The 27944-nt window shown below is 37.6% G+C and overlaps 1 protein-coding gene across 3 annotated transcripts; it reads left to right on the forward strand.

Moving 5' to 3' along the window:
• The first annotated feature begins 1395 nt into the window (after positions 1 to 1395).
• Positions 1396 to 27514, forward strand: CHEK1 (checkpoint kinase 1). Of its 3 annotated transcripts, none has more exons than XM_007183405.2 (13): positions 1396 to 1467; positions 2234 to 2318; positions 4203 to 4426; positions 5621 to 5685; positions 5778 to 5847; positions 9612 to 9800; positions 10463 to 10567; positions 13605 to 13700; positions 17730 to 17838; positions 18027 to 18204; positions 18575 to 18706; positions 25297 to 25398; positions 26633 to 27514. In XM_007183405.2, the coding sequence occupies exons 2-13, from the start codon at positions 2254 to 2256 to the stop codon at positions 26726 to 26728; spliced, it is 1431 nt and encodes a 476-aa protein (XP_007183467.1). In that variant the 5' UTR covers positions 1396 to 1467; positions 2234 to 2253; the 3' UTR covers positions 26729 to 27514. The 3 variants fall into 3 exon arrangements, with proteins under 3 accessions (XP_007183467.1, XP_057409928.1, XP_028022620.1); XM_057553945.1 differs by lacking the exon at positions 1396 to 1467 and adding an exon at positions 1497 to 1696; XM_028166819.2 differs by lacking the exon at positions 1396 to 1467 and adding an exon at positions 1808 to 1968.
• Positions 27515 to 27944: the final 430 nt, after the last annotated feature.

The raw sequence follows: 27944 nt of genomic DNA on the forward strand, positions 1-27944 counted from the left end.
TTTAAACATTTACTATTTTAAAATAGTAAATTTAATATTTCATTATTAAGTTAATTTATTTTAAAATTTACTCTTAAAATTTACTATTTTAGTAAAGTTTCAGAAGGGAACAAGTTTTTGTGAGCATCTATTCTTTAACTGACACTCTGCCTGAGATGTGTATGCCTTATTTTTTTCAGGCTAAGATACCTTAATTCTAACCAGACATAAAGGAACTGTGCCGGTCCGGTCCTCCTTCCTTTCTTCATATTCTTTGTTTGCAGCATGCAGTGCAGAAACTAGAGAAAATGGAGTAAACGATCTGGAAAACTTACTTTATTATACGAAACCTAAACAGTGATGTCACGGTTAAAAACTTCTCACATAAGCATTTCGAAGTGTTCTGGTCTTGTTTTTTGTGCTTTAAACAAATGTATGCATTTTTGTGTAACATATTTTACACTTATTTTACCAGTATCACAATCAAGAGCTAGTTATGCTTATTGTATGTGGCCCAGTTTTAAGAATTGGAGAATAGATGATCTTGCCTGCGCCTTGAGTTCCCAGTCTAGTTTACTGTTGAGAGGGAGTATCCATTTCAGTTTTTCCACTTTGTTTTGTTCTCTAGCCAGTCCCTTTTTCAGAATTTTTCGCACCTAAACTGGTTATTCTGCTTTTAAAATTTGCATTGTAAAATGCAGCGTTTTTGCTTCTACCTGCCCGTTTCTTAAACATTAAAGAGAGAGTTGGTAGAACTAAGGTATGCAGTTGCACTTCCTTAAAAAAGGTTGAGTGGAGGTATTGTTTTGGTGCCTGTTCGGACAAGACATGGTAAAACTGGTTATCCTGACATTACCTCCAGCTATAAAAGAGTAGCTTTCTTCATCCCGATGCCTTCCCACCCCCCATTACAGTGCGGCCGGTATTTGATGCTTCTCGCTCCCATCACAAAGTTCCTTTCATTCTAAACAGGATCAATGCTCAACAGCTGTCCCTGGTTTCTCGGCTCCAGTTTTATCTGGGCCGCGCTTTAAAGTTCCAGAGACAGCATTTACGGAGTGTGATCCTCGCTACCCTGCCAGGCAGCGGGGCGAGGTGCTCGGGGGTCCGGGGCGGCGGCAGCGAGCCCCGCGGTGCTGCGAGCCCCGGGAGCGCGAGGACGGACGGCCGGCCGAGGTCACACGCCGTGCCCCACTTCGCGTTTGGGCCTGGAGGTTATTCACACCGATGCACTCGGCAGTTCTTAAACCTCTTCAGCCAGGATCTCCTCCTGGTTTGAAAGTAACCCGGCCCCGGCCAGCGTGAGCCTGCGGGAAATGCAGGCGCCAGGCCCTGGCCGGCCCGAATCGCAGAGCAGCCGGCCCAGGAACGCGCGCCTCCTTGCTTTACGGCAAGGGAGCGCGCGTTTGCGACAATGTGACGCCAGCAAGTTTTGGCGGGAATAGCCCTACATTTGGATTCCTGTGGTGGCGGGCAAAGGACGGCCTGGTGAGGAAGGGCGGCCGGTAGAGGGGGGAAAAGCGCCTGGAGCCGGAGTTCAGGGGCTATATGATTTAGGAGGGGCACAGCGAGAGAAAGTTCTCAGCGCCGAGCCTAGAGGATCGGAGAGTCTCCTGCGGAGGGGCGGTTTCGGAGGGTGGAGGAGTGGGGTGCCAGGCGGTCCCCGTTGTACGGGGACTGGAGAGAAGACTTCCTCTGCTGGCCGAGAGCACCCGAGGTTTGGGCCCCAGCCGTCCGCGTGTCACCCAGCCCTTCCTTCCGCTTCTTGGGGCAGTTTGGCTCCGCCCCGGGCTCCTCCTGGCCTTGGGGACGGGGCGGGGGTGGGAACTGGGAGTGAGCGGGTCGGGAGGAGCGGCTGCGGTCCTCGTAGCGATTATTTCCTCCTCCACTAGCCCGCATCCCCTTACTCTAGCCCGACGCTTCACCTCTCACCACCTTCCCCGGTTCCCCACCGTAAAGCACTGGTCCCCCAACTCCTCCGCGTCACTGGTACGTTTCCTCGGCCGCCTGGAAGGCGGGGTTTCAGCCTGCCGTTTGCGTGGGAATGAGGCTTGTGAGTTACCAACGAAATGCCAGAGTTTAGAATACTTGCTTGTGCTTTAAAGACTTGGGTAAAATATGGATGAGGTGTAAGGGGAAACCAGGAGCTGTGATTCACCTTGAAGAATCACGGCAAGAGGCGGAGCTCAGCGGCTTTACAGATGATTGAAGCGTGTCCTCATCCACCGTCTTTTCTGGGTTCCTGCTTTTACAGCCGCGGGACTTAGTGGAGTCATGGCAGTGCCCTTTGTGGAAGACTGGGACTTGGTGCAAACCCTGGGAGAAGGTGCCTATGGAGAGTGAGTTTGAGTCCTTTTACCCTGACTTCACGCTTGCTTTAGTTTTCTATTGTCTCCTTTGAGTACAAGTTGGTTGTTTTGGAAAACAGATCTTTGCATTTGAAATCTAAAACTTTGGGGAACTGAAGCTACACAATCTTTTGTAAGGGTTAATTTTTTTCTTCCTTTTAAAAACAAAACAAAACAAAAACATTCTCTTCCTAAAGAGCTAGAGGAGACTTCTGAAGTCAGTTTCTCCTCCCACATACTCCTTCCTGGGGTTCAAACATAGTGGTTAAATGAGCAAATGAACAGACTCTGGAGTCACGTTACCGGTCATTGTTCTGTGTTCTTAGGCAGGCTTCTTAATGTCCTTGTGTGCCTCTGTAAAATGGCATATCCCACACGTACTTAGAACAGTTACTGTAGACACATATAGTATCGGATTAATAAATGCTAGGTAATGTTATTACAATTAAATGAATAGAGCAAGAATGAAATCTTGCCGTTTGGGACATCATGGATGGACCTAGAGGGTATTATGCTAAGTTTAAATAAGTCAGACAGAGAAAGACAAACACTGTATGATTTCACTTAATAGGTTGAATCTAAAAAACTAAACAAATGAACAAACAACAAAGAGAAGCAGAGTTAGATACAGAGAACAAACAGGTAGTTGCCAGAGGGGAGGATGGTGCTGGGGAGGAGAGAAATACCTGTGGTACAAACTTCCAGTTGCAAAATAAATGAGTCTCCGGTATGAAATGTACAGTGTGGGGAGTATAGTCAAGAACTATGCAATATCTTTGTAAGGCAACATATCCTAACTAGACTTATCGTGGTCATTTTGAAATGTATAGAAATATCGAGTCACTATTTTGTAACAGGAACTCACATAGTGTTGTAGGTCAATTATGCTTCAAAAACAAACAAACTCATAGAAAAAGAGATCAGATTTGTGGTTACCAGAAGCAGGGTGTGGGGGAGGGGAAGTTGGATGAAGGCGGTCCAAAGGTACAAACTTCCAGTTATAAGATAAATAAGTACTAGGGATGTAATGTACAACACGATAAATATAATTATCACTGCTGTATGTTACATATGAAAGTTAAAAGAGTAAATACTAAGAGTTCTCATCACAAGGGAAAATATGTATCTTTTCGATTTTTAAAATTTTGTATCTATATGAAATGATGGTTGTTCACTAAACTTGTGATAATCGTTTCAGTGCTTTATGTCAACTATAGCTCAGTAAAAGTGGAAGAAAAACAAATTAAATGAATAGAGCATGTGTATATGTGATGTGGCCTAGAATTGCTATTATCCCATTTTAGTTTATTAAGAATTTATTAAATGACTTGGATGTATAGCATAATGACTTCTTTCGAACACTAGCTATCATACTTCACATTTCAGAAAGGAGTAGTACTGTTGAGAACATGGCAGAAACCATTCCCATGGTTTCTCCCAGGTGGAGAAACTAATAAAGGTAAAATAGTTTTGGATGAGTTATGTTTAACCTTTTTTTTTTTTTTTTTTTTTTTAAATTTATTTATTTATTTATGGCTGTGTTGGGTCTTCGTTTCTGTGCGAAGGCTTTCTCTAGTTGCGGCAAGCGGGGGCCACTCTTCATCGCGGTGCGCGGGCCTCTCACTATCGCGGCCTCTCTTGTTGCGGAGCACAGGCTCCAGACGCGCAGGCTCAGTAATTGTGGCTCACGGGCCTAGTTGCTCCGCGGCATGTGGGATCTTCCCAGACCAGGGCTCAAACCCGTGTCCCCTGCATTGGCAGGCAGACTCTCAACCACTGCGCCACCAGGGAAGCCCTATGTTTAACCTTTTGAAGTTTTAAAAGAAATATAATTCAAATGTCTGGAATATTATAACTCTTCCTTTTTCTTTTTAGAGTTCAACTTGCTGTGAATAGAAGAACTGAAGAAGCAGTTGCAGTGAAGATTGTGGACATGAAGCGTGCCGTAGACTGTCCAGAAAATATTAAGAAAGAGATTTGTATCAATAAAATGTTAAATCATGAGAATGTAGTGAAATTCTATGGTCACAGGAGAGAAGGCAATATCCAGTATCTATTTCTGGAGTACTGTAGTGGGGGAGAACTTTTTGATAGAATAGGTATGGAAAAGATTGAAGATAATTCTTATGCTAAATAAGTTTTTAAATTTGTTTTTTAATCTTGGGACTGCTGCTTGTTCATTGTCCATTCAGACTTGCTTATGCAATAGTGAAATTGGAGTAAATTTTCTTGTTTTTGCAACTTATGTAAACACTGAATACATATGTAGAGTCATCAAAGAAACTTTTTTCCCAAGTTGTATAAGTGATTTCGGTTGGGATTGCTATTTTGTAGAGTTTAAGAATGATAAACTGTGGTCTTATGGTGAAGTATCATAAGTGTGATGTATGCATATGCAGAAAAAGTTTTTTTTCTTTGTAGACATTCTAGTCTCATGAAATCATTGCATACATTTACAGATCCAAAATAATAGCAAGTTGTTACATAAGTGAAATTGAGAATTTTCTACGATTGCTTTATATATACTAAGTAAATTTTGTGCTTGCTACTTAAATGTTCTGCGTAGATTCAAAGTCTTGATATTAAAGAACACTAAGAAGTACATAAAATATATTCTGTGGATCTAAATTTATTATTTAGAGCTACTGTATTAGCAGTTAAAAAGTGATTATTAGAATCTTCAATATCTATCTCAGAAAAGAGTTGAGAATAAAAGAAATCAAAAGTTAATGAGGGAGATAAAAATATAAAAAGATAACTGACAATAGAACCTTTCTTAATAAAACTATTTCCTGAAGGAACTTCACAGGAATTCATGGTTTTGTAGTAGTGTGAGAAATTATATGAAGTTTAAATTTGTTATTAAGTATTTAGTGAAATCAACTTAGATTTGTGTAGGGTTCCACTTTGACAATTACATTTCAGGAATGGAAAAAATATTGGCATAGCATTTAGAAGAAATTAGGGGAGAATTTGAAAGATATCAAATAAATCATGGTTAGTATAAGTAAGGGCTTTCAAGGTATGGCTTGCATTCTTGATTTGGGTGATAGTTTGTTATTTCTCTGTACTTTTCCTGTGATGTTAATTTATTTTTGCCACTTAGCACATGGGGAAATGTGAGTTATTAAGTACTATGTGTACTAGTGGACTCCAGAATCTTTCATTGTTAGCATTAGATTCTCTTTGCTAAAGTATGATCACAAATGTTTAACTTTAGAATTAGGAGACTGTGTGGTCGATGACTGATTATATTTACCTGGTGAACTAACTTTCATAATTAATTCTTATAGAGCCAGACATAGGCATGCCTGAACAAGATGCTCAGAGGTTCTTCCATCAACTCATGGCAGGGGTGGTAGGTACAGTTGTCTCTAACTTTTACTTAAAATTAGTCTTAGTGAAGTAAGTTACCCTATTCTGGTATGCTTTCCTCTGCTTCTCTTTTAGGTTTATCTGCATGGTATTGGAATAACTCACAGGGATATCAAGCCAGAAAATCTCCTATTGGATGAAAGGGGTAAGTTTAGCATTTTGTCGCTGCTACCTAATCATTTTAATACAGCCATACAAAGGCAGGATCAAGGCCTTCCATTACCGAAATTTCAGGGCAAAAAATATGAAATTGAAATACCCTGGACCTTAGCCTTGACGTATTTGTTCTTTTTAATTTATGACTTGGATAAAGATGCAGGGCTTTTACTTACATTTTATGGATGTCATAAAAACTGAGAGGGATGGATAGTGTTAGTGTTAGCTTATAGAATCAGGATCAAAAAAGGTGACAAATATCCACTGCATATGAGGCAGTGATTTTTGTCTGTTTTGTTTAATGTGTTAGAATAGTGCCTGGCAAATAGTAGGTTTTCAAAAATGTTTATTAGATGAATGAATTTAGCAGACCAGAGAGGTGGGTCAGATTTAACACATACTGGATTGTTACTCAATTCAGTATTTAGATTGAAAAAACTAACGAAATAAGTACAGTTTAATGGCATGTCTTTGGCAGCAAAGAAGGTTTAAAAAGACTTACTAGGCAGCGGACTTCATATTAGTCACCCGTGTAATTTGATCATTGGAAAATTAAGGTGATAAGGTGAGAATGAGGAAGGCAGCAGTCCATCACTTCTCTGGAAGGCCACAGCGGGAATAATAGGTGTTTGGGACAGTACTGTGAAAGGCATGTAGACTACTGAAGTACTTTTATAGGTGAGTGACCAGAATGATGAAAGGGCTAGAAACTATGTAAAATAAGGCATAATTGAGGAACTCAAGGGAAACTTGCTAATTGTTAAATACAGTTCTTCACAGTATGTGGGTGAAAACTATATGGAGGCAATTTGGATTAGTACAAGGATGACCCTCATTAATGGATCTGCCCAAAAACTTAATAGGTTGCTTTGTTGTAGGTTTTTTTTTTTAATTTAATTAATTTATTTTTGGCTGCGTTGGGTCTCCATTCCTGCGCACGGGCTTTCTCTGGTTGCGGCGAGCGGGGGCTACTCTTCGTTGTGGTGCACGGGCTTCTCATTGCAGTGGCTTCTCTTGTTGCGGAGCATGGGCTCTAGGCACGGGGGCTTCAGTAGTTGTGGCACATGGGCTCAGCAGTTGTGGCTCATGGGCTCTAGAGCTCAGGTTCAGTAATTGTGGCACACGGGCTTAGTTGCTCTGCAGCATGTGGGATCTTCCTGGACCAGGGATCAAACCCACATCCCCTGCATTGGCAGGTGGATTCTTGATCACTGCGCCACCAGGGAAGTCCCTGTAGTAGGTTTTTAACGGGAGATTCAAACACTGGATTATTAATTATCAGGAATATTGTAAAGGGAATTTAAACATTGCTTGGCTGGTTGGACCAAAGTACTTTTCACATCTTGTCCAACCCTGAGGTTTAGTGTTTCTGGCATTATCGTGCCCCATCGTAAGTACCAGTGTATGTTCTTATCAGCCTTCTTCTACCTCTTTCTGAACTCTATAATTGACCTTCATACAAGGGGATAAATTAAGCCAGCTTATATAAATAATGGAGATGTGAGTATGTAATATCTGAAATGTGAAAACTTTGTTCCCAAACTAAAAATACTGGGTTTTTTTCTCTTTATAAAGATAAAAGTAATCATGAAATAAGATCAAAAGTATAAAAAAGAAAGTAAAAAATCACCAGAAATTCACCAATCAGTTATAACCAGTGTTAATATTTTGGTTAATATCTTTTAGGTATCTTTTTATTAACCCATCTACTAACCTAGCTACTTAAGATCCTTCTTTGGTTATTTAGCCTTCTGCAAGTTGTTCCATAAAGTATGTAGCAAAATTTTAGATATTCAAAAAATTTGGTGTATTGGGAAAAGGAACTGTAGAATGATCTGTTGATGAATCCCAAGAAACGAGAGCACAAGCTGGGAGACTTCCTTTTGCTTCTATTTTTCATTCTATGTCCATTACTTTTTGAATACTAATAGCTTTGATGGTATTATAATCAATTCTTCCCATTCCTCATATACAAATTAAGTCCTTTTTTTTATTAAATATAGGTTTCAAGCTACGTAAAATCTTCTAGAAAGGAAGGATTGCGGTTAGGAAAGGGAAGGATTTATAGGAGGTTTCAAAGGAAATAGAGTGTACTTAAACTAGGTGTTAGGTGAGTGGATGTTGATTATAATGATTTTTCATATCTTGCATATTATATAAATAATCTTTTGTTTCTATTCAATAATAATATTTTTTAAAAAAGAAATAGAACATTATCAATATAGTTGAAGTCCTCCTCTGTATTCCTTCCAAATGTGTGCGCCTTTCTTTTTCTCAGAAGTAACCACACTCCTCAATTTAAAATTTATTATATACAGTTCTCTAAGTATTACATCACAGACATAGTGAAACAACAGACTCTAAGGAATACTGTGGTCATCCATTAGTATTTTCAGTGATTACTGCTTATAGGTAACTTGGAACTCTTAATCTCAGTGATTTGTCAAGATTGTGTCATATATAGCTGTTAAAAGGATAATTACAGTAGCTACCTCCCAAGTCATAGAAGTAAACATCAGTGGCTTACATATTATATTGGGTGGATGTAATTGATTTTTAAAGAATCAGTCCCCTGTTTTGGGACATTTAAGTTGTTTCTAGCTTTAAAAAATATAAGGCAGTGATGACTATTCTATAAATTAACACAGGCCAATATAAAAATTAGGTCGTGTTATAATGAATATTTGTTATGACACTTGCCGTTTTTTCCATTTATACCTGATGCCATGTCAGTACATATAGATATACCTTGTGTTTTTTTGTTTGTTTTTTGTTACCTACATAATCTCATTGTACATGTGTACTATAAGATTTAATCATTTCTTTATTGATGGACATTTAGGTTATTTACAAACAGTATTGTTATGGTGTGGATATCCTTATGTTTGTGGATTTGTGGAAGTATTTTTGTGGGTATGGTCCTAGAAGTGGGAATTCCTAGTTCAAAGAGCATGAGTATTTCAAATTTTGGCATCTTTTGCCAGATTGCTTTCTAAAAAGGTTGTACCAGTTGATACCTGATAATAGGGGAGTCTCCCCTATCTCTGAAGACTAGGTTAGATTCCTTTTCTGTAAGATCTTGTAATGTTCTGTATTTTCATAACCTCAACAGCAGTTGTTATTGTTAGTCTTCAGTAATTTACCTACCTACATGGCTAGCACAGTGTCACTCAGTTACGGTAGATATTCACTAAGTGTAGTTAAGGTGAAAGTTCTACCTATAGCTTGTGTGTGCTGAAGATGGGAAGTTAGAGTGGAAATTTGCTCTTCTGGTTTGTTTTCTGTACAGAGTTCATCCTCCTTTTCTAAACTTAGCCACCTTGACAAGAAGTTCTGGTGGTTTGTGGGTCTTTAGTTTCGGTCCAGCCAGCTGGGTTTGTCCGCTGCTGGAAAAGTTGTACCTAGTATGTTATTGATGTCTCCCTCCTGCCCTCTGCACAACCCGATGAGGGCATGGCTCTCTTTTCAGTGTTCAAGTCTGGAGTGCTCTTTTCTAGAAGGCCCTTTTGACTCCAGGATCTTTCTTTAATCTGGTCCATACTGTTTGTGTATTGACAATATTTGTCTTAAGTTAATGGAAGCCATGAGGCCTTTTTCTAGTTTTAACCATATGATGATGTCTTTTATTTCTTCTTTTTAAAAATTTCTTTTTGGTCATAACACCAGTGGTTTTCCAATACAACTCAACTCCTTTAAGTATATCTATTTACAAAACATTTTTATCCAGTGCCATCCTCTTTTCCTTTGGTTTAGATAACCTCAAAATCTCTGACTTTGGCTTGGCAACAGTGTTTCGGCATAATAATCGTGAGCGTTTATTGAACAAGATGTGTGGTACTTTACCGTATGTTGCTCCAGAACTTCTAAAGAGAAAAGAATTTCATGCAGAACCAGTTGATGTTTGGTCCTGTGGAATAGTACTTACTGCAATGTTGGCTGGAGGTAAGAGCTTTTTATTTATTTATTTATTTTTCTGTGTAATTTTTTTTCATCTTTATTGGAGCATTATAATTGCGTTACAATGTTGTGTATGTTTCTGCTGTACAACAAAGTGAATCAGCTATATGTATACATATATCCCCATATCCCCTCCCTCTTGAGCCTTCCTCCCACCCTCCCTATCCCACCGCTCTAGGTCGTCACAAAGCTGATCTCCCTGTGCTATGCAGCAGCTTTGAGTTTTTTAATCATGATAAAATTCCTGTCCTTAGGAAAGCCAGGTTTCTTATACCAAAATAAATGAAATGAATCAAGGGGATCCATATTTATGTGATAGTATTTTAATATTAACTTATTTATAACTAAGTTGGAACTTTTAATCCCTAATGTTTTTAAAAATGAAGTATGTATAGCTATTAAATGAAATATCACAGTAACTCTCTTTTAAAATTCATGTGAATACTTTTGGAAAAGAGTAAGGCAGGAAGTGGACTATCTATCTTAGAAGTGCCTCTAAAATTTCTTAGAGTTGGCATTCTTAGTTTGGAAACCATATTGAATTAATTTGGAGGAAACTTTTACTAGATTTGTGTCATTGATTATTTTCCCTTAAAATTGTATAATGATTTGAACACTTAGAAAACTGGGACTTGTTTCTTTTTCAGAATTGCCATGGGACCAACCTAGTGATAGTTGTCAGGAATATTGTGATTGGAAAGAAAAAAAAACATACCTCAACCCTTGGAAAAAAATCGATTCTGCTCCTCTAGGTAACTGGGTTATTTTGATGTAAAGTACTGATTTCTTGGATAATGAAGCCTAGTGCTGTTTGAATTTTTTTCTTACATTTTTTTTCTTTTTAACTTTTTTTTTTCTTTTTTTTTTAAGTTTCATTTTATTTATTTTATTTATGGCTGTGTTGGGTCTTCGTTTCTGTGCGAGGGCTTTCTCTAGTTGTGGCAAGCGGGGCCACTCTTCATCGCGGTGCGCGGGCCTCTCACTATCGCGGCCTCTCTTGTTGCGGAGCGCAGGCTCAGTAATTGTGGCTCACGGGCCCAGCTGCTCCGTGGCATGTGGGATCTTCCCAGACCAGGGCTCGAACCCGTGTGTCCTGCATTGGCAAGCGGATTCTCAACCACTGCGCCACCAGGGAAGCCCCCTCTTTTTAACTTTTAAATCATTACGTAAATAATCCATGATCTTTATAGATGAAGTAGAAGAATAATAAATTAAAAAATTGTAAAATCCAACCCTTATCATCCCAGCACTCAGGAATAGCTTCTTTTTTTTTTTTTAACATCTTTATTGGAGTATAATTGCTTTACAAATGGTGTGTTAGTTTCTGCTTTATAACAAAGTGAATCAGTTATACATATACATATGTTCCCATATCTCTTCCCTCTTGCGTCTCCCTCCCTTCCACGGAATAGCTTCTTTTAATGTTTTGATATGTGCTTCTATATTTTGTAGTAAAAACTATGTGTTTGTTATATATGTATATTATTTATAAGTATGTGTGTTTTCACAAAAAATGGCATCCCACTATACATGTTATTTTGTAACCAGTTTTTTTTGTGTGTGTTAATGCTTTGTGAACATTTTTTCATGACTAATTGTAGGTCTACATCACTGTTTTTAAAGACTGTGATGGTATTCTGCTATATGGACATGGCTTACTATACTTACCCAGTTCAGCTTTTTAGAGATTCAGGATTTTTTCTAATTTTTCACTGCTGTGAAAGAGATATGATGATCATCCATATAACTTAATCTTTGCACATACCTTTAAATTATTTAATTAAAGTAAAACCCCGGAAGTGGAATTGCAGGGTCAAAGATGTATGCAGTTTTTAATTATTATTGTTTACTTTGCCAAATTGTTTTCCAGAAAGTTTGTACCATTTCATCACAGTCTAATTAGTTTACATTTAAACTTTTTTTTTTTGGCCATGCTGTGCGGGATGAAGGATCTTAGTTCCCTGACCAGGGATGGAACCCGTGCCCCCTGCAGTGGAAGTGCAGAGTCTTAACCACTGGACCGCCAAGGAAGTCCCTTAAACTTTTTTTTTTGACTAATCTAATAGGCCTACATATAAGAAATATATTATGTTTTTTATTTTTATTTTAAATTTAGTACCAATGAAGTTGTATATTCATTGTATATTTACTAGCTTTTAGTCTATTTTTGTGAACATGTTTGTTTTGCTCATTTTTGGTAGGAAGTTTTCTTTTTACTTTATATGAGGTTTTTGAAAAACATATTAATGTCATTAGATCTTTGCATTCATTACAAATATTTTTGACAATTTGTCACGTATTTTTATTTTGTTTATGCTATTTTGACATGCAGAAGTTTTATATATATTTTTTAAACTTAACTTTTTTTTTAAGTATTTATTTATTTACTTACTTATTTAGGCTGCACTGGGTCTTAGTTGCAGCATGCGGGCTTCTTAGTTGTGGCATGTGAACTCTTAGTTGTGGCATGCATGCGGGATCTCGTTCCCTGACCGGGGATCAAACCTGGGTTCCCTGCATTGGGAGCATGGAGTCTTACCCACTGGACCACGAGGGAAGTCCCCAGAAGTTTTATATTTTTATTTATTTAAATCTAGTACGTGTCCTTTGTGGTTTCTGACTATATCGTCATGTTTGGAAAGGTCTTTCCTATCCTCAGCATTAGAAAAAAATTACCGATGTTTTCATTTATGTTTTTTTTTTTTTAAAATTAATTTATTTATTTATTTTTGGCTGTGTTGGGTCTTCTTTTCCATGCAAGGGCTTTCTCTAGTTGCGGCGAGCGGGGGCCACTCTTCATCGCGGTGCGCGGGCCTCTCACTATCGCGGCCTCTTTTGTTGCGGAGCACAAGCTCCAGACGCTCAGGCTCAGTAATTGTGGCTCACGGGCCCAGCTGCTCTGCGGCATGTGGGATCTTCCCAGACCAGGGCTCGAACCCGTGTCCTCTGCATTGGCAGGCAGATTCTCAACCACTGCGCCACCAGGGAAGCCCCACATTTATGTTTTTAAGACTTTATTTTTTTCATTTAAATCTTCGGTCCATTAAGAAGTTATTTTGGTGTTGGGAGATGAATGAATTCTTTATCAGTATAATTAAGGTACCTTAGGATGATGGTTGCTTTTATTACTGTCTCTTAAAAAGTTATTGGAGGGACTTCCCTGGTGGCCCAGTGGCTAAGACTCTGTGCTCACAATGCAGGGGGCCTGGGTTCGATCCCTGGTCAGGGAACTAGATCCCACATGCATGCTGCAACTAAGAGTTAACATGCCACAACTAAAGATCCCGCATGCGGCGGTGAAGATCCCGCGTGCAGCAGCAAAGATCCCATGTGCTGCAACTAAGACCCAGCGCAGCCAAATAAATAAATAAATAAATATTTTTTTAAAAAGTTATTGGAAAGTAAATTTCCCTTATAAAATGAAGACTTAATATGACATATTGGAACAGTGAAGTTTGGTATTGAAAATGGATAAGAGGGGGTTTTTTTTGGTATCTTCGTATAAATATCATCGAGTGAAGAGAAACATTTCCACCTAGCTCTTGTTCTATTTATTTGCAAACAACTGAGAGTCAGCTCTGGGAAGAATATTCAAAGATATAGACAGTAGCAAAGAATGACTGCATGAAATTAAAGCAAAAAATCAGTAGCTTTATTCTTTCTCTTTCCCAGAAATAATATTTGGACATAAGGAAAGCAATAGAGGATGTGTGTTCTACACCACAAGCTGTAGGCTTTTCTAATCTACTTGAGTCTTTTATAAATGTTGTCTTAATGTTTTGTTTTCAGCTCTGCTGCATAAAATCCTAGTTGAGAATCCATCAGTAAGGATTACCATCCCAGACATCAAAAAAGATAGATGGTACAACAAACCACTCAAGAAAGGTAATATCCTTAAAATACAAGTATTTTTTTTTTCTGTGAAAAAAAGGTACTTGTAAAGTCAGTATAAGTCAACAACACAAAAGAGCTGTTGTCTCTGTCCTCATGAAGATTATAATGTCTAGTACAAAAACCAGAAATAGAAAAAATAATTTTAAGCTCATTAATAATTATAAAGTGGAAAGTCAGGGTACTACAGCTAAGAATTTGACCAAGTCTTAAGTGACAAAGAACACTTATCTTGCTGAGGAAATCACATTAAATCTAAGATTTGAAGATTAAAGGGGAGCTAGCCAGAAGAGTAGTAGCAAGATGAGTGGCAGATTCTGAACATGGAAGCGGCATCTGGGATGTCTTGGAGGTTAGAAAGTGGTGCATTTGAGGAACTGGAGGGAAGGCCAGTATGGCATGGACCATGTCTGGCTTGTTCATCATTGCATCACCTGTGCTTAGCATAGTGGTCCATCATAGGCATTCAGTAAATGTTTGCTGAGAAAGTAAGTGAATGGAGAAGGGAGAGAGGGAGAGAGGTTTGAGATGAGGTTGGAGAGGTAGATAGCAACCAAACCGTGGAAGACCTTGTAAGCCACGTTAAGGATCTTGGGCTTTAACCAAAGGCTGTTGGGAAAACCTTTTGAGAGATTTTAAGCAAGGAAATGACATGCTTATATGTTTGGTTTTGAAAGATCTTTCTAGCTACTTTTTTTCACTGTTTTTGATCCTAGATATGAGAAGATGGTAGGCTGGACTAGGTTAGTGATAGCGGGATTGGAAAGAAGAAGTTGATTCCAGAGAAATTTAAGAACTAGAGTTGATAATACTGGTGATTGTTTATATGTGGAAAATGAAGGAGAATGAGGAGTCAAAGGATGTCTCCTTTCTGGTTTGAACAACTGTGTAAATGGTGAAACCATTTGCTTGGATGTAACTCAAAAGGAAAAACAGATTTGCAGGGAAATTTTATTTGATTTTGGATATTTTATTTGAATTTGAGAAGTTAAGTAAAACTGTCTCATAGGAGAGTGTGTGTGTGTGTGTGTGTTTGTGTGTGCTTGTGTGCATGCATGTGTGTAACTCAGGAAACAGGGCTAAGCTGGAGATATCAATTTAGGTGTTTTCTGTAAATAGATGGTGATTTAAGCTGTGGTAGTAGATTAAATTGAGTATATGAAATCTTAAGGAATGCCAGTGTTTAAGTGATGGGCGGAGGCCAGAGAAACAGAAAAGTAGCCAGAGAGGTGGGACATCAGAAGAATGTGGAGTAAATTTGTCCTGTGGATTCCATGATATGGCAGTTATTCATGATCTTGGCAGGAACAGTTCTGGTGGAGAGTTAAGAATAAACTCTATTGTACAGGGATTCTAGTGTAAAAGAGAGTTAAGCAGAGTGTAGACAGCTCAGTAAAGAAGCTCGGCTGAGAGAGAACGATAGCTAGAGATGAATGAGGAGTTTTTAACTCTTCCCTGAATGTTTCTTTCACCTTTCACCTTATTCTAATTGAAATCCAGCTCTCCCCTGAGGACATTGCTTCTTCTCAGGACATTGCTTCTTCTCAGGTGGTAGGTGTTTTCTTTCCTGCACCCTCATACCCTTGATCTGGGAGTGGAGCAGGCATCCTCCTTGTTCTTTCTTCACATTCCTCCACCCTTCATTTTGAATCCTATTATCAGACTCTACCACCCACTATTCCCTCGTAATAATCACCTTCTGAACCTCAAATTAAAATTCCTGCCACATTGTTACTCTCTCCAACACAGCTCTTGACGTAATTTTTGTCATGGTTCTTGGTAATTTAAATATTCATTTAGATGGTCCTTCCACTGTCATCATCTCACATTTCCTTGACTTTCTCTCCTCTAGCGATCTTGTCTTCAAGCATCCTGCTTGGACCACCAGTATATTTTTTTCTGGTTTCCTCCCTCCAGTACCCTGACTCCAGCAACCCTTTGACCGCACCTGGACTTGCAGTCCATCAATTCTACTACCTTTTCACTATCTTTTATCTGCCCCCTTCTCGGTCCCAAGTTCCATCCTCACTATTTTAATCCCAAGGTTAGTCACTGTAATGACTTCTTTACATTTATCTTCAACCTCCTTGCCAATTCTCTCTTTTTTAAAAAAACTTATTTATTTTATTGATTTATTTTTGGCTGTGTTGGGTCTTTGTTGCTGCGCACGGACTTTCTCTAGTTGCAGCGAGTGGAGGCTACTCTCTGTTGAGGTGCGCGGCCTTCTCATTGCAGTGGCTTCTCTTGTTGCGGAGCATGGGCTCTAGGCACGTGGGCTTCAGTAGTTGTGACACATGGGCTCAGCAGTTGTGGCTCGCGGGCTCTAGAGTGCAGGCTCAGTAGTTGTGGCACACGGGCTTAGTTGCTTTGCGGCATGTGGGATCTTCCCAGACCAGGGCTTGAACCCGTGTCCCCTGCATTGGCAGATCGATTCTTAACCACTGAGCCACCAGGGAAGTCCATTGCCCATTCTCTCTTCATCATACTTACTGAGCAAGTCTACGTAACCTAAGTTTAATCCTGTTTTGTACCCACTCTACACTTATACCTCCACAGCTGATTGCAGCTGGAGAAAACTATGCAGCACTGTCTGCTTTAAATTCAAGATCACTGATCTCAAGTGGGCCCTTACTCCTTCCAGGCAATCATAATGCATTTCCCCACTTCTTTCATAGCCCTACTCTCCTAAATCACATTTTTATACCTTTCATTTTCTCTTCAACTTCTAATACCTCCTTCTCCATCCTCACTCTCAGTTGGTGGCAATACTTCCTATTTCACTGGGAAATAGAAACAATAACAAAGGAATTTCCACAAACTCCTACCACCATCTCCACCCACCTGATTAACTGCCTCTGTGCTCATATACTCTGCTTTCTCCCGTTGCTCTGGGTAAATTGCTCCAGATATAAACCAGCCCTTTCTCTTGTGCACTAGACGCAGTTCTCTTTTGCTTACTCAGTCTAGCAATTCTTCTCTGTTTCTGCTTCATTATTAACCCTTCCCTCTTTACTGGATCTTTCTTATCAGCATAACAACATGCCGTTTCTCCCATCTTACTGCCTGATAACGTAGTAGGCTTAATAAAATATTTGAATGAATGGATTAATAAATAAAAAGGTTGGTTAAACTTAAGCATGTTTAAATGGTTTGGGGGTAGATCCAGTTGAGAGGAAGAGGCTCAAAGTCTAAGAGAGAGGGAATAAAAGAGCATCAAGGTCCCTGAGGAGAAAGGAGGGTATGGGCTCAACTACAGGTAGAGGGATGGACATTTGATGGGAGGATGGAAGGGGAGAGGATGGGTAGGAATGCAAGTAAGTTAGCAGATTTGGTAGTGGCAAGTTGAGGGAGTTTCCAGTGACTTTATTTTCTTTGTGAAATGGGAGATGGTATCATATGCTAAGTAATGAGGTCCTGGAGGGTGGTCTTGGTTAATCTGACAGGAGTATAGAAGTTTTGAAAGAATCATTGTGGAAAGGGAGAGGAAACTGACTAGAGAAACGTAGGACTAACTGTCCAGGTTGAGGATCCAGCTGAGGGTAGTAGCCATGAATTTATAGTAGCATCATATTCTATATAATGATTATTTTAGGTAGAGCTTTTCTAGAGGAGCAAAGAAGATTGGGTAGAGCAGACTCATAATGTTCATTGTCATCATCACAAATTATTTTTTATTTTAAAAAGTTTTGATGCCTTAGCTGGGTCTCTCAGTCTTCATCGAACATTGTTCTGTTACTATAAATGGTACCATTAAAATTATGGCCTGCACTTGGACCATACTTACAGGTCAGGATTTATGAAATGTGTAGTTTGTACAACTTGGCAAGTGAGTCCTACTAAGTTCCTAACGACCACGTTTCTCATAAAATCATGTAGGAAGAGCCACTATTTGTCGTATAAGTATTTTGTGTTAAATAAATGAATTTAGATATGGTTTTACTTCTTCAAGTTGTCAGCTGGGTTAATTAAAAAATATCTGCATAGAAAACTTGAAAGCGTTTGTATTTATGTTTTCTTTTTTAGGGGCAAAGAGGCCCCGAGTCACTTCAGGTGGTGTATCAGAGTCTCCTGGCGGATTCTCTAAGCATATTCAATCGAATTTGGACTTCTCTCCAGTAAACAGTGCTTCTAGGTAAGACTGATTAATAAAAGATCAAGTAGTTGTTGGATATAATAGTCCCCATGAAAAATAATACATGCATATATTGTTTTCTTAGGATGAATATAATGTTTTTCAGTGTGAGAATGGTAATGTGATATAAGAAAGGCCTGATGAATTTTATTTAAAGATATACTTTTCTCCATATCTTAATGCTGCAGTGAAGAAAATGTGAAGTACTCCAGTTCTCAGCCAGAACCACGGACAGGTCTTTCCTTATGGGACACCAGCCCTTCATACATTGATAAACTGGTACAAGGGATCAGTTTTTCCCAGCCCACATGTCCTGATCATATGCTTCTGAATAGTCAGTTGCTTGGCACCCCGGGATCCTCACAGGTAAGGTTTTTCAAATAAATAATGGCAGCCCTTTGTTTTTTATTGTCTTAAAGTCTTTTTTTTTCTTTTAATATATAAATCTAAGAAATATAATATTAAAACTTGCAGATTTTTTTTGTTTTTTGTTTGTTTTTTTGACCACATCATGGCACATGGGATCTTAATTCCCCGACCAGGGATAGAACCCATGCCCCCTGCAGTGGAAGCGCAGGGTCCTAACCACTGGAGCAGCAGGGAATTCCTAGGGGAGACTCTGATGTATAAGAATCTCAAGTCAGAGAAAAAAATTTTCAGACCAAATAGCTATGATATGACTGCTTTTGGTGATAAATCTGATGATGTATTTAGCTTTCCTCTATTTGACATGTAGAACCCCTGGCAGCGCTTGGTCAAAAGAATGACACGATTTTTTACCAAATTGGATGCCGACAAATCTTATCAATGCCTGAAAGAGACTTGTGAGAAATTGGGCTATCAGTGGAAGAAAAGTTGTATGAATCAGGTATGTTTCATTGATTTTCGTTATATTTTTTTCCTGAAGAAAAATTTAAATATTTGAATAAAAAACTATCATTGTCAGTATATTTTAAAAATATATTTTCCTCCAAAATCTTTTTAACCATATAATAGTCACCTAAATAACAATATACAAACATAATTTAATATCCATGACATATTAAATAAGAATGACTGTAAAGAAAACTTAGCCTGTTGATTTAAAAGATTAAAAAACGTAAACTCATTTTTGTATATGGAAATGTGCAAAGAAAATGTGAGCATTTCCTTGCTGAAAACTTATACCCTGATAAAAGAATATGTACATCAGTTGCAAACATAAAAAGTAGAAAAAATTTAAATGTACAGTTTAAAATAAAAGTTGTTTAAAATTCATAACTGATTATAAGGAGAAGAACTTTCAGAAGATATTTAAAGTAATAAAGAATGTCTAAAAACATAGACTGGGTGCTAGCAAAATAAGAAAAAAAAAATAAAGTAATTAGTTTAATTTGAAAAAGAAACAGTTGAAACTGAAGAAATTTAAGTAAAATGTTCTTTATCATAAGAAATAATATTTCTTAAAAGACTTCTCTAAGGTTATTAAAGACACTAAGAGACTCAAGTCATTCTTTAAAACTATGTATAATACTTAAATTGTAACAGTTAACAATCAACTCCCTTCTATGAAAGATGGATCCATGAACAACTCCACATTTCCTCCATCTCCCTGCTCCCATCTACCAATTTTTGTTGTTTATGTTATTATAGCATTTTTATAACATTGACATTCTAATCTGTCTTCAGGCTTTTCACAAATCTTAATATCATGAAAATCAGAGAGGGATATTTTGTATTAAAGGAGACCAAAGAGACCTGATAAATAATGCAATGCATGATCTTTCACTAGATGGTGGATTTAAAGAAAAAAAGCTATAAAGGATGTTATTGGAACAGTTGGGGAAATTTGAATATGGGTTTTATATGAGATAATGTTTTTGAATCAGTGTCAGATTTTTGGTGTGATGATAATATTGTGGTTTGTAGGAGAATGTCTTTGCAGGAGGCACATGGTGAAGTGTGTGCCGTTGATAACTTAGTTTAAAAGCTAAAAAAAAAAAAAGACAATCACATAAAAAAAGAAAAGTAAACATGCTATCTAGGTTGATAAGGCCAATAAAGGGTTTGTGGTTATTTATTGCACAGTTCTTCCAGTTTTTCTGTAGATTTGTAAGCTTTCAATATTAAAAGTTAGGGGAAAATATTATTGTGCAGAAATCTGAGGCCAGCCTGATTTTCCTCTCACTTGTATAGATAATTCACTCTTTTTTTTTTTTTTAGGTAGATTTATTGAGATAAAACTCATATGCTATAAAAATTATCACTTTAACCATTTTAAAGTGTACAATTTAGTAGTTTTAAGTATATTCACAAGATTATGCAACTATCACCATTTAAATCTAGAACCTTCCACTGCCCCCCAAATAAACTCCATACCAATTGGCAGTCATTCCTCATACTTTCCTCCCTGGCAACCACTAATATACTTTCTGTGAACTACCTATTCTGGACATTTCATATAAATGGAATTGTATAGTATGTGACCCTTTGCGTTTGTCTTCTTTTACTTAACATAATATTTTCAAGGTTAATTCATGTTGTAGAATTTATTAATACTTTATTCCTTTCGATGGGTGAATGATAGTCCATCGTGTGGATAGACTACATTTTGTTTATCCATTTATCCATTGATGGACATCTGGGATGTATCTACTTTTTGGCTAAACTTTTCTCCTTTGTTAATAAGGATACATTAATTGATTTTTGTATTTTGAACCATCTTGCATTCCTGGGATAAATCCCACTTGATCATGGTGCATAATTCTTGTAGTGTGTTCGATAGATTCAGTTTACTAGTATTTGTTGAAAATTTTTTTGTGTTCATAAGGGATTTGATCTGTAGTTTTCTTGTGATGTCTGGCTTTGGTATCAGGGTAATACTGACCTCGTAGCACAAGTTAGGAAGTATTCCCTTCTCTTCTATTTTTTGAAGAGTTTAAGAAGGATTGATATTAATTCTTCAAAGGTTTGGTAGAATTCCCAGTGAAGCTATCTGGTCCTGGGCTTTCCTTTGTTGGAAATTTTTTGATTGCTGACTCAATGTCTTCACTTGTTATAGATCTATTTCCTCTTGAGTCATTTGTGGGAGTTTGTGTGTTTCTAGGAGTTTGTCCATTTCATCTTGGTTATCCAATTTGTTGGCATACCATTTTTTGTAGTATTATAGTCCTTTTAGATTCTGTAAAGTTGGTAGTAACATCCTACTTTTATTCCTGATTTTAGTAATTGGAATCTTTTTTTTCTTTTTTTTTTTTTGATCAGTCTGCTAAAGGTTTGCCAATTTATCTCTTCTCCTTACTATGTTTATCATTTCCTTCTTTTGGATTTACCTTGCTCTTTTTTTTCCTAGTTTTTTAAGGTGGAAGGCTAAGTTGTTGATTGGATATCATTCTTTTTTAGTGTAAGTGCTTATAGGTATAAATGTATGTCTGGGCACTGCTTTTGCTGCTTCCCATAAGTTTTGATATTTTGAGTTTTCAGTTTTTTTCATATCAAAGTATTTTCTAATTTCCCTTGTGATTTCCTTTTTGGTTATTTAGGTATGCTGTTTCATTTCCACATATTTGTGAATTTTTCAAAATCCTTTCTGTTGTTGGTTTCTAATTGCATTGTGGTCAGAGAAGATATTTAGTATTATTTTAATTATCTAAAATTTATTGAGACTTGTTTTGTTGCCTAACATATGGTCTATACTGGAGAATGTTCCAGGTGTGATTGAGAAGAATGTAGATTCTGTTGTTGTTGGGTGAGGTGTTCTGGGCATATTTGTTAGGTCTAGTTGCATTATAGTGTTGTTCATGTCTTTTATTTCTTTGTTTTTCTTTTTTTTATTTATTTTTTAAATTTATTTATTTTTGGCTGTGTTGGATCTTTGTTGCTGCGTGCAGGCTTTCCCCAGCTGTGGTGAGTGGGGGCTACTCTTTGTTGAGGTGTGCAGGATTCTCGTTGTGGTGGCTTCTTGTTGCGGAGCATGGGCTCTAGGCACGTGGGCTTCAGTAGTTGTGGCATGCAGGTTCAGTAGTTGTGGCTCACAGGCTCTAGAGCGCAGGCCTAGGAGTTGTGGCGCATGGGCTTAGTTGTTCCGCGGCATGTGGGATCTTCCCAGACCAGGGCTTGAACCCATGTCCCCTGCCTTGGCAGGCAGATTCTTAACCACTGCACCACCAGGAAAACCCTATTTCTTTGTTTATCTTTGTCTAATTTTTATATCCATTATTGAGAGTGGAATGTTGTACTCTCCAGCTGTTATTGCTGAATTCTATTTCTTACTTTAAACCTGTTAGTTTTTGCCTCATAAATTTTGGAGTTTGGATTCTAGATAAATATATGATTATAATTGCTATATCTTCTTGATCATCTTAACATTATATAATGTCCTTATTTGTCTCTTGCAAAAATTTTTGTTACAGTCTTTTGTTTGATATTAGTATAGCCATTTTAGTTCTGTTTTGATTATAGTTTGCATTGTATACCCAACAACATGGATTTATAATTATTACTTTATGTGGCTGTCTTTTTAAATCAGATAGGGAAAAAATAGATGTTACAAACAACAAAATTGATTATTATTGTCATTTGTATTTACCTATGTAAATTAACTTTACCAATATTTTTTATTTCTCCACGTGGATTTGAGTTGCTATCTAGCGTTCTTTCATTTCAGCCTGAAGGACTTCCTTTACTATTTCTTTTTTTTTTTTTTTTTAATAAATTTATTTATTTATTTATTTATTATTTTTGGCTGTGTTGGGTCTTCGTTTCTGTGCGAGGGCTTTCTCCAGTTGCAGCAAGCGGGGGCCACTCTTCATTGCGGTGCACGGCCCTCTCACTGTCGTGGCCTCTCTTGTTGCGGAGCACAGGCTCCAGACGCGCAGGCTCAGTAATTGTGGCTCACGGGCCTAGTTGCTCCCCGTCATATGGGATCCTCCCAGACCAGGGCTCGAACCTGTGTCCCCTGCATTGGCAGGCAGATTCTCAACCACTGCGCCACCAGGGAAGCCCCCAGATATGGACTTCTTGACAGTTTTTTCCTTTTAGCTCTTTGTGTCATTCCACTGCCTTCTGGCTTCTGTGGTTTCTAATGAGAAATCAGCTGTTAATATTATTGAGGATCTCTTGTACATGATGTGTCACTTTCTCTTGCTGCTTTCAAGATTCTCTTGTTGTCACTGTCTTTCAACAGTTTGAATATGATGTATCTTGGTGTGGATCTCTTTCATTTTATCCTAGTTGAAGTTCATTCAGCTTCCTGGATAGGATTGTTTTTCATCAAATTTGGGAAGTTTTTGGCCATTATTTTTTCAAATGTTCATTCTGCCCCATTCTCTCCTCTCTCTCTGGGACTCACATTGTGCATATTCTGATACACTTGATGATGTCCCACGGGTCTCTTAGACTCTGTTCATTTTTCTTCATTCTTCTTTCTGTTCTTTAGGAACAGTCTCTACTGACTTCTTTTTTCCTGTGTGGGGGCCATATTTTCTCATTTTTCTGTATGCTTTATCCTTTTTTATTGAAAACTGGACATTTTGAATATTATAATGTGACAACCCTGGAAGTAGATTTTCCCCTCTTCCCAGGGTTTGTTATCATTGACAATTGATGTAGTTTTTGATTGTTTAGTGACGTTTCTGATCAAATATTGTAGTGTCTGTCTTCTTTGTTGTGTGTGGTCTCTGAAATCTTTGTTCTGTTAGCTCAATGGTCAGCTAATGGTTAAACATTAAATTCCTGGAACCAAAAGCTAGTTTTTGCAGATGGGTTCTGTGTGCGTATTGGGGCATACTGTCGATACCCAGCCAGGCAGTTTACAGCTCTGCATTAGCCTTCACTTCCTGCTTGTGTGGTGCCTCATGGTCAGCCAGAGGTAGAGCTTAGAGACTTCTCAGACATTTCTTGAGCATGTACAGTGCCCTGGGCATAAGTATAGCCTTTACAGTCCCAGGAATATGTGAGAGATTTTCAGAACTCTTATCCCTCAAAAACATCTCACTCCTAAACCTTTCCTTCCAGCCTTTTTAGGTAATCTGTTTGTCCCAACTGTTCTGCATTACCCCAGTAAGCAAGGGTTAAAGCATTTGCCCGTAGGTACTTTTGACAGATGCTCCCCAGGTGGCAACTTTAACACAAGTCCTGTGTAGTTAGGCAGGCAAAATAAAGACAAGTGTGTTGAACAGGTCTTCCAGGAAGGTACAACAGCTTAAGACAGTTTATGAATGACGTTTATTCTTGCATTTGTACCTGGACCTGGAATGTGGATGGTTATTTTCAAGCCTACTACTGAGCTAAGGAGTGGGAGTTGGGAATAAGGTAGTTACAATGTGAGAAAGCTCATCTGTTTTGTGTGAGTGCCCCTGTGTTGCTGCAAGCTTTTCGTTAGTTTTCAGTGTTCTGAAAAAGTTGATTCTGACAGTTTTTGCCAGATTTTTCATTGCTTTTGTGGAGTTAATGGGCTTTTGAAGTTTCCTAATCTGCCATTGTTACCGACATTACTCCTCAATTAATTCTTTCTGCCTGAATCTTTGGAGAATTTTCTTTGTCTTTGAAGTTTAATAACCTACTTAAGATGTGCTGAGTGTCTTGTGTTTTCCCAGAACATAATGTTGTTCCAGTGTTGCACCGTTGTGGTACACCTGTGTTTCTTTAATAGTCATTTCTTGAAGCAAGAATTATTAAAAATGTTGTTGTAATTTGGGCTGGGCTCAGCTAGGCAAATCTGATCTTGCTTGGGCTCATTCATCCAGCTGGAGGTGATGGCTTTTCTGTGGTCCAGGACAGCCTCATCCATGCTTGGGGTCTTGTTGCTGGCTGTTGGCTATGCCTTTCTTTCCACGTCACTATTCTAGCCTGAGCTTCTAAAACACTGAAAGTGGAAGTTGAAAGGCCTCTCAAGACCTTCACCGTCTTCTGATTGCTGCTGTAGCTTTTTACCCACAAATCTGGCCTCTCTTTTTCTTTCTTATGTTTTAATAATCTTGTTTTTCCTCTCAGTCCATTTTTATTCTCTCTCTCTCTCTCTTTTTTTTTTTTTTTTTTCCATTTTTTGGCCATGCTGCATGGCACGTGGGATCTTAGTTCCCCAACCAGGGAACAAACCCACACCCCCTGCATTGGAAGCATGGAGTTTTAACTGCTGGACCACCAGGGAAGTCCCTCATTTTTATTCTCTTCAATTGTTTCTTCTTTCAGTTGTATCTTGGTAAAATACTAAATTTATTTTGTTGCTAAGAGTTCACATAGACTCAATCCCTGATAACAGGGCTGCGTCCTGTTTACAGGTTGGTCTGGTTGGACACACACATACCCATTGGGAGAGGAAAGTCCTAGAAGGAGTGGGATTTTCAGCTGGCATAGTTCCTGTTATAGAGGCGCCTCTCAAATTTTTATCCCAGTAGTATCACTGAACTAAGATTATAGTTTTTATTTAGAGTATTTTCTGCCCACACATCTGGTTTGACCTTATTTTTATTGTCTTAGGTCACTGTATCAACAACTGATAGAAGAAACAATAAACTCATTTTCAAAGTGAATTTGGTAGAAATGGATGAGAAGATCTTGGTCGACTTCCGGCTTTCTAAGGTATGTAGAATAGAACACTTTTTAAAAGAAAAAACTTTGTTTTGCTATTTTTAAAGAAGTATTACATGTTCATTTTGGAAATTTTAGAAACACAAAAAAGTATAAAGAAGCTAAGAATCAACTTTAATTTTATCATCCAAAGAGAACACAGATTTATTTTTGATATTGTATTACAATAACCTTACTATTACTTATAATATATGCTCTATGGAATTACTCTTATGTGTAGATTTTTTTTAAATGGCATTATATTTATAAACATATGGTAACTGGTTTTTTAAATTTAATATTATGAACATTTGTTCTTGTCATTAGCTATTCTAAAACAGTTTTTTCAAATGACATTTTCCTTATTATAAAAGTTTTTGTTTTTTGTAGAATGTGTAAATAAATAACATAAAAAAATTAAAATAGTCCTAAATTATTTTCGTCCTTAAAATAATTACCCTTAATATTTTGTAGCATTCTAAGCTTTTTCTTATTGAATTTGTATTTAATATTTTTTCATAATAATTACGATTTGTCCAAATGTTTGCACATTATAATTAATGAAACTTTATCTGTTTGTTACAAGCTACTCTATGATTAATACTCATATACATGGTTTTGTTCACATTTCTGATTCTTTCTTTAGAAATTAGTGGTTCTGAGGTTACAGTTTTAAAGCCTTTGACATATAAGACCAAAATAGCTAGCATTTTCTCTGTTTACCGAAAGATTGTGTGTGGCTCTAAATGAGGTTGGAGGAGTTGCTCACATTCTTTATGTTGGAGATTTGCTGCAGTGCTATTGTCCAGATGCTTGGTATGGAATTAAATTAAGATCCTAGTGTAGAGAAACCCTTCTCATAACTGAATCACTGGCTCTGTTGTGGCAAGACTTGAAAGCGTAGTTGTGTAGCTTATTTTTAGTTTATAAACGCCTAGTGCCTATGAAAAACAATGACATAGGTCCAGAGATACCAACCCTTGAAATGGACAGGATGCCATTGTTTCTGCTCTCTGGGCCCAGGGTGGTGGGAGCAGTGATGGGCCCAAAGTCAAGTCAGAATTATTTATGTAGTCATTTCTTCTACCAAGATATTTTGTATTCATAAGAGGACCGGAAGATAACTGTAGCTGGACATATCCATGGATGTTTGTCTCTACTTACCCCTAAAGAAAGTTTGATTTTATGGCATAGTCTCTTTTTCTTGTTTTTTTGACATTAGTTTTGGATATTATTCCTAATATAGGGTGATGGATTGGAATTCAAGAGACACTTCCTGAAGATTAAAGGGAAGCTGAGTGATGTTGTGAGCAGCCAGAAGGTTTGGCTTCCTGCTACATGATAGATCCACTGGCTCTGGGATTCCTGGTGAATATAGTGCTGCTATGTGGACATTATTCTTCCTAGAGAAGATTATCATGTTCTGCAAACTGCAAACAGTAGCCCCTGAAGAGTTGTCTTCCCTCTAGCCAAACAATTTCCAATTCTTTTTGTATGTTCTTCATACAAATAATACCTATATCTTAATTGTACGTAAAACTTTGGGGAAGGGATAGATAGAATTCACTAGATATTTCTTCATCTGCATTTAGTGTCTGAATTTGAGACCCACCTGGTGGAAACCAAGCTCTGGGGATACGTGAGCTTACCAGCTTTTATACCAACATAATGAAAAATGATACTCTTGTCCCATTTTTACCAAAACATTAGGTTTCATCCAAAAAGTACATATTTCCTCCACTTTGACTTAATTACATGGATAAATTAGTAAAAACAACCTTGTGATTTTGGGACAGTAGATTTATCAGTCTGTGAAGTGAAGCCAGCTTCAAAAAATATATCCCCAAGATTTGTACTTATATTTTAAAGCCTGACCAGGTGTATAAACCTGTTTTTGAATTATAATTATTAATTAAAACTGCAAGTAGGTATGTTTTTTCTGGTGTAGGTAATAATATATATGATTGGTCGTTCAAATAGAAGTTGAGCATAACCTCTAGTGCTTAACTACCTTTACTCAAAATTACTGTTGCACATTTTAAATATTTTTCTATATTATTTTCTACTTTCACAGCTATATTTTAATTCTTTATTACAGAAATAAATTCTATTTTGAAAATGAATAGCTAACTCTGTGAACTTATTGGTGACTAAGCTTCTAGGTGATAAGGCATGAAAGAAGGAGGGGAGATGTAAGGAAGCTATAATGGACATAGATCTGATTCCTGGCTTTTTTTTACCTATTAGTTTTAGTAAGACCTTGTTCTTTCAATAAAATTTATATTAATTTTTGAATATGTTAGATTGGGACCCAGTATTCTCTTTTCTTGGTAATTTATAAAAATTAGTTAATTATCTTAGTCTGAAGCCAAGAACAGGGAATTCCCTGGTAGTCCAGTGGTTAGGACTCCACACTTCCACTGCAGGGGGCATGGGTTTGATCCCTGGTCAGGGAACTAGGATCCCACATGCCGTGTGACGTGGCAAAAAAAAAAAAGGAAGCCAAGGACATGAAATTTTATAGAGTTTATCATATATAGTATATCCTGGTAAATGGT

The sequence above is a fragment of the Balaenoptera acutorostrata genome, chromosome 9 (assembly GCF_949987535.1).
Source record: "Balaenoptera acutorostrata chromosome 9, mBalAcu1.1, whole genome shotgun sequence".
NCBI lineage: Eukaryota > Metazoa > Chordata > Mammalia > Artiodactyla > Balaenopteridae > Balaenoptera > Balaenoptera acutorostrata.

Bases quoted from the DNA above. Each gene is read 5' to 3' on its own strand.
- CHEK1 (XM_007183405.2), top strand. From the start codon at position 2,254: ATGGCAGTGCCCTTTGTGGAAGACTGGGACTTGGTGCAAACCCTGGGA. The intron at 4,427-5,620 runs GTATGGAAAAGA...TAATTCTTATAG, and splicing joins AGAACTTTTTGATAGAATAG to AGCCAGACATAGGCATGCCT. The intron at 17,839-18,026 runs GTAAGACTGATT...TTAATGCTGCAG, and splicing joins CCAGTAAACAGTGCTTCTAG to TGAAGAAAATGTGAAGTACT.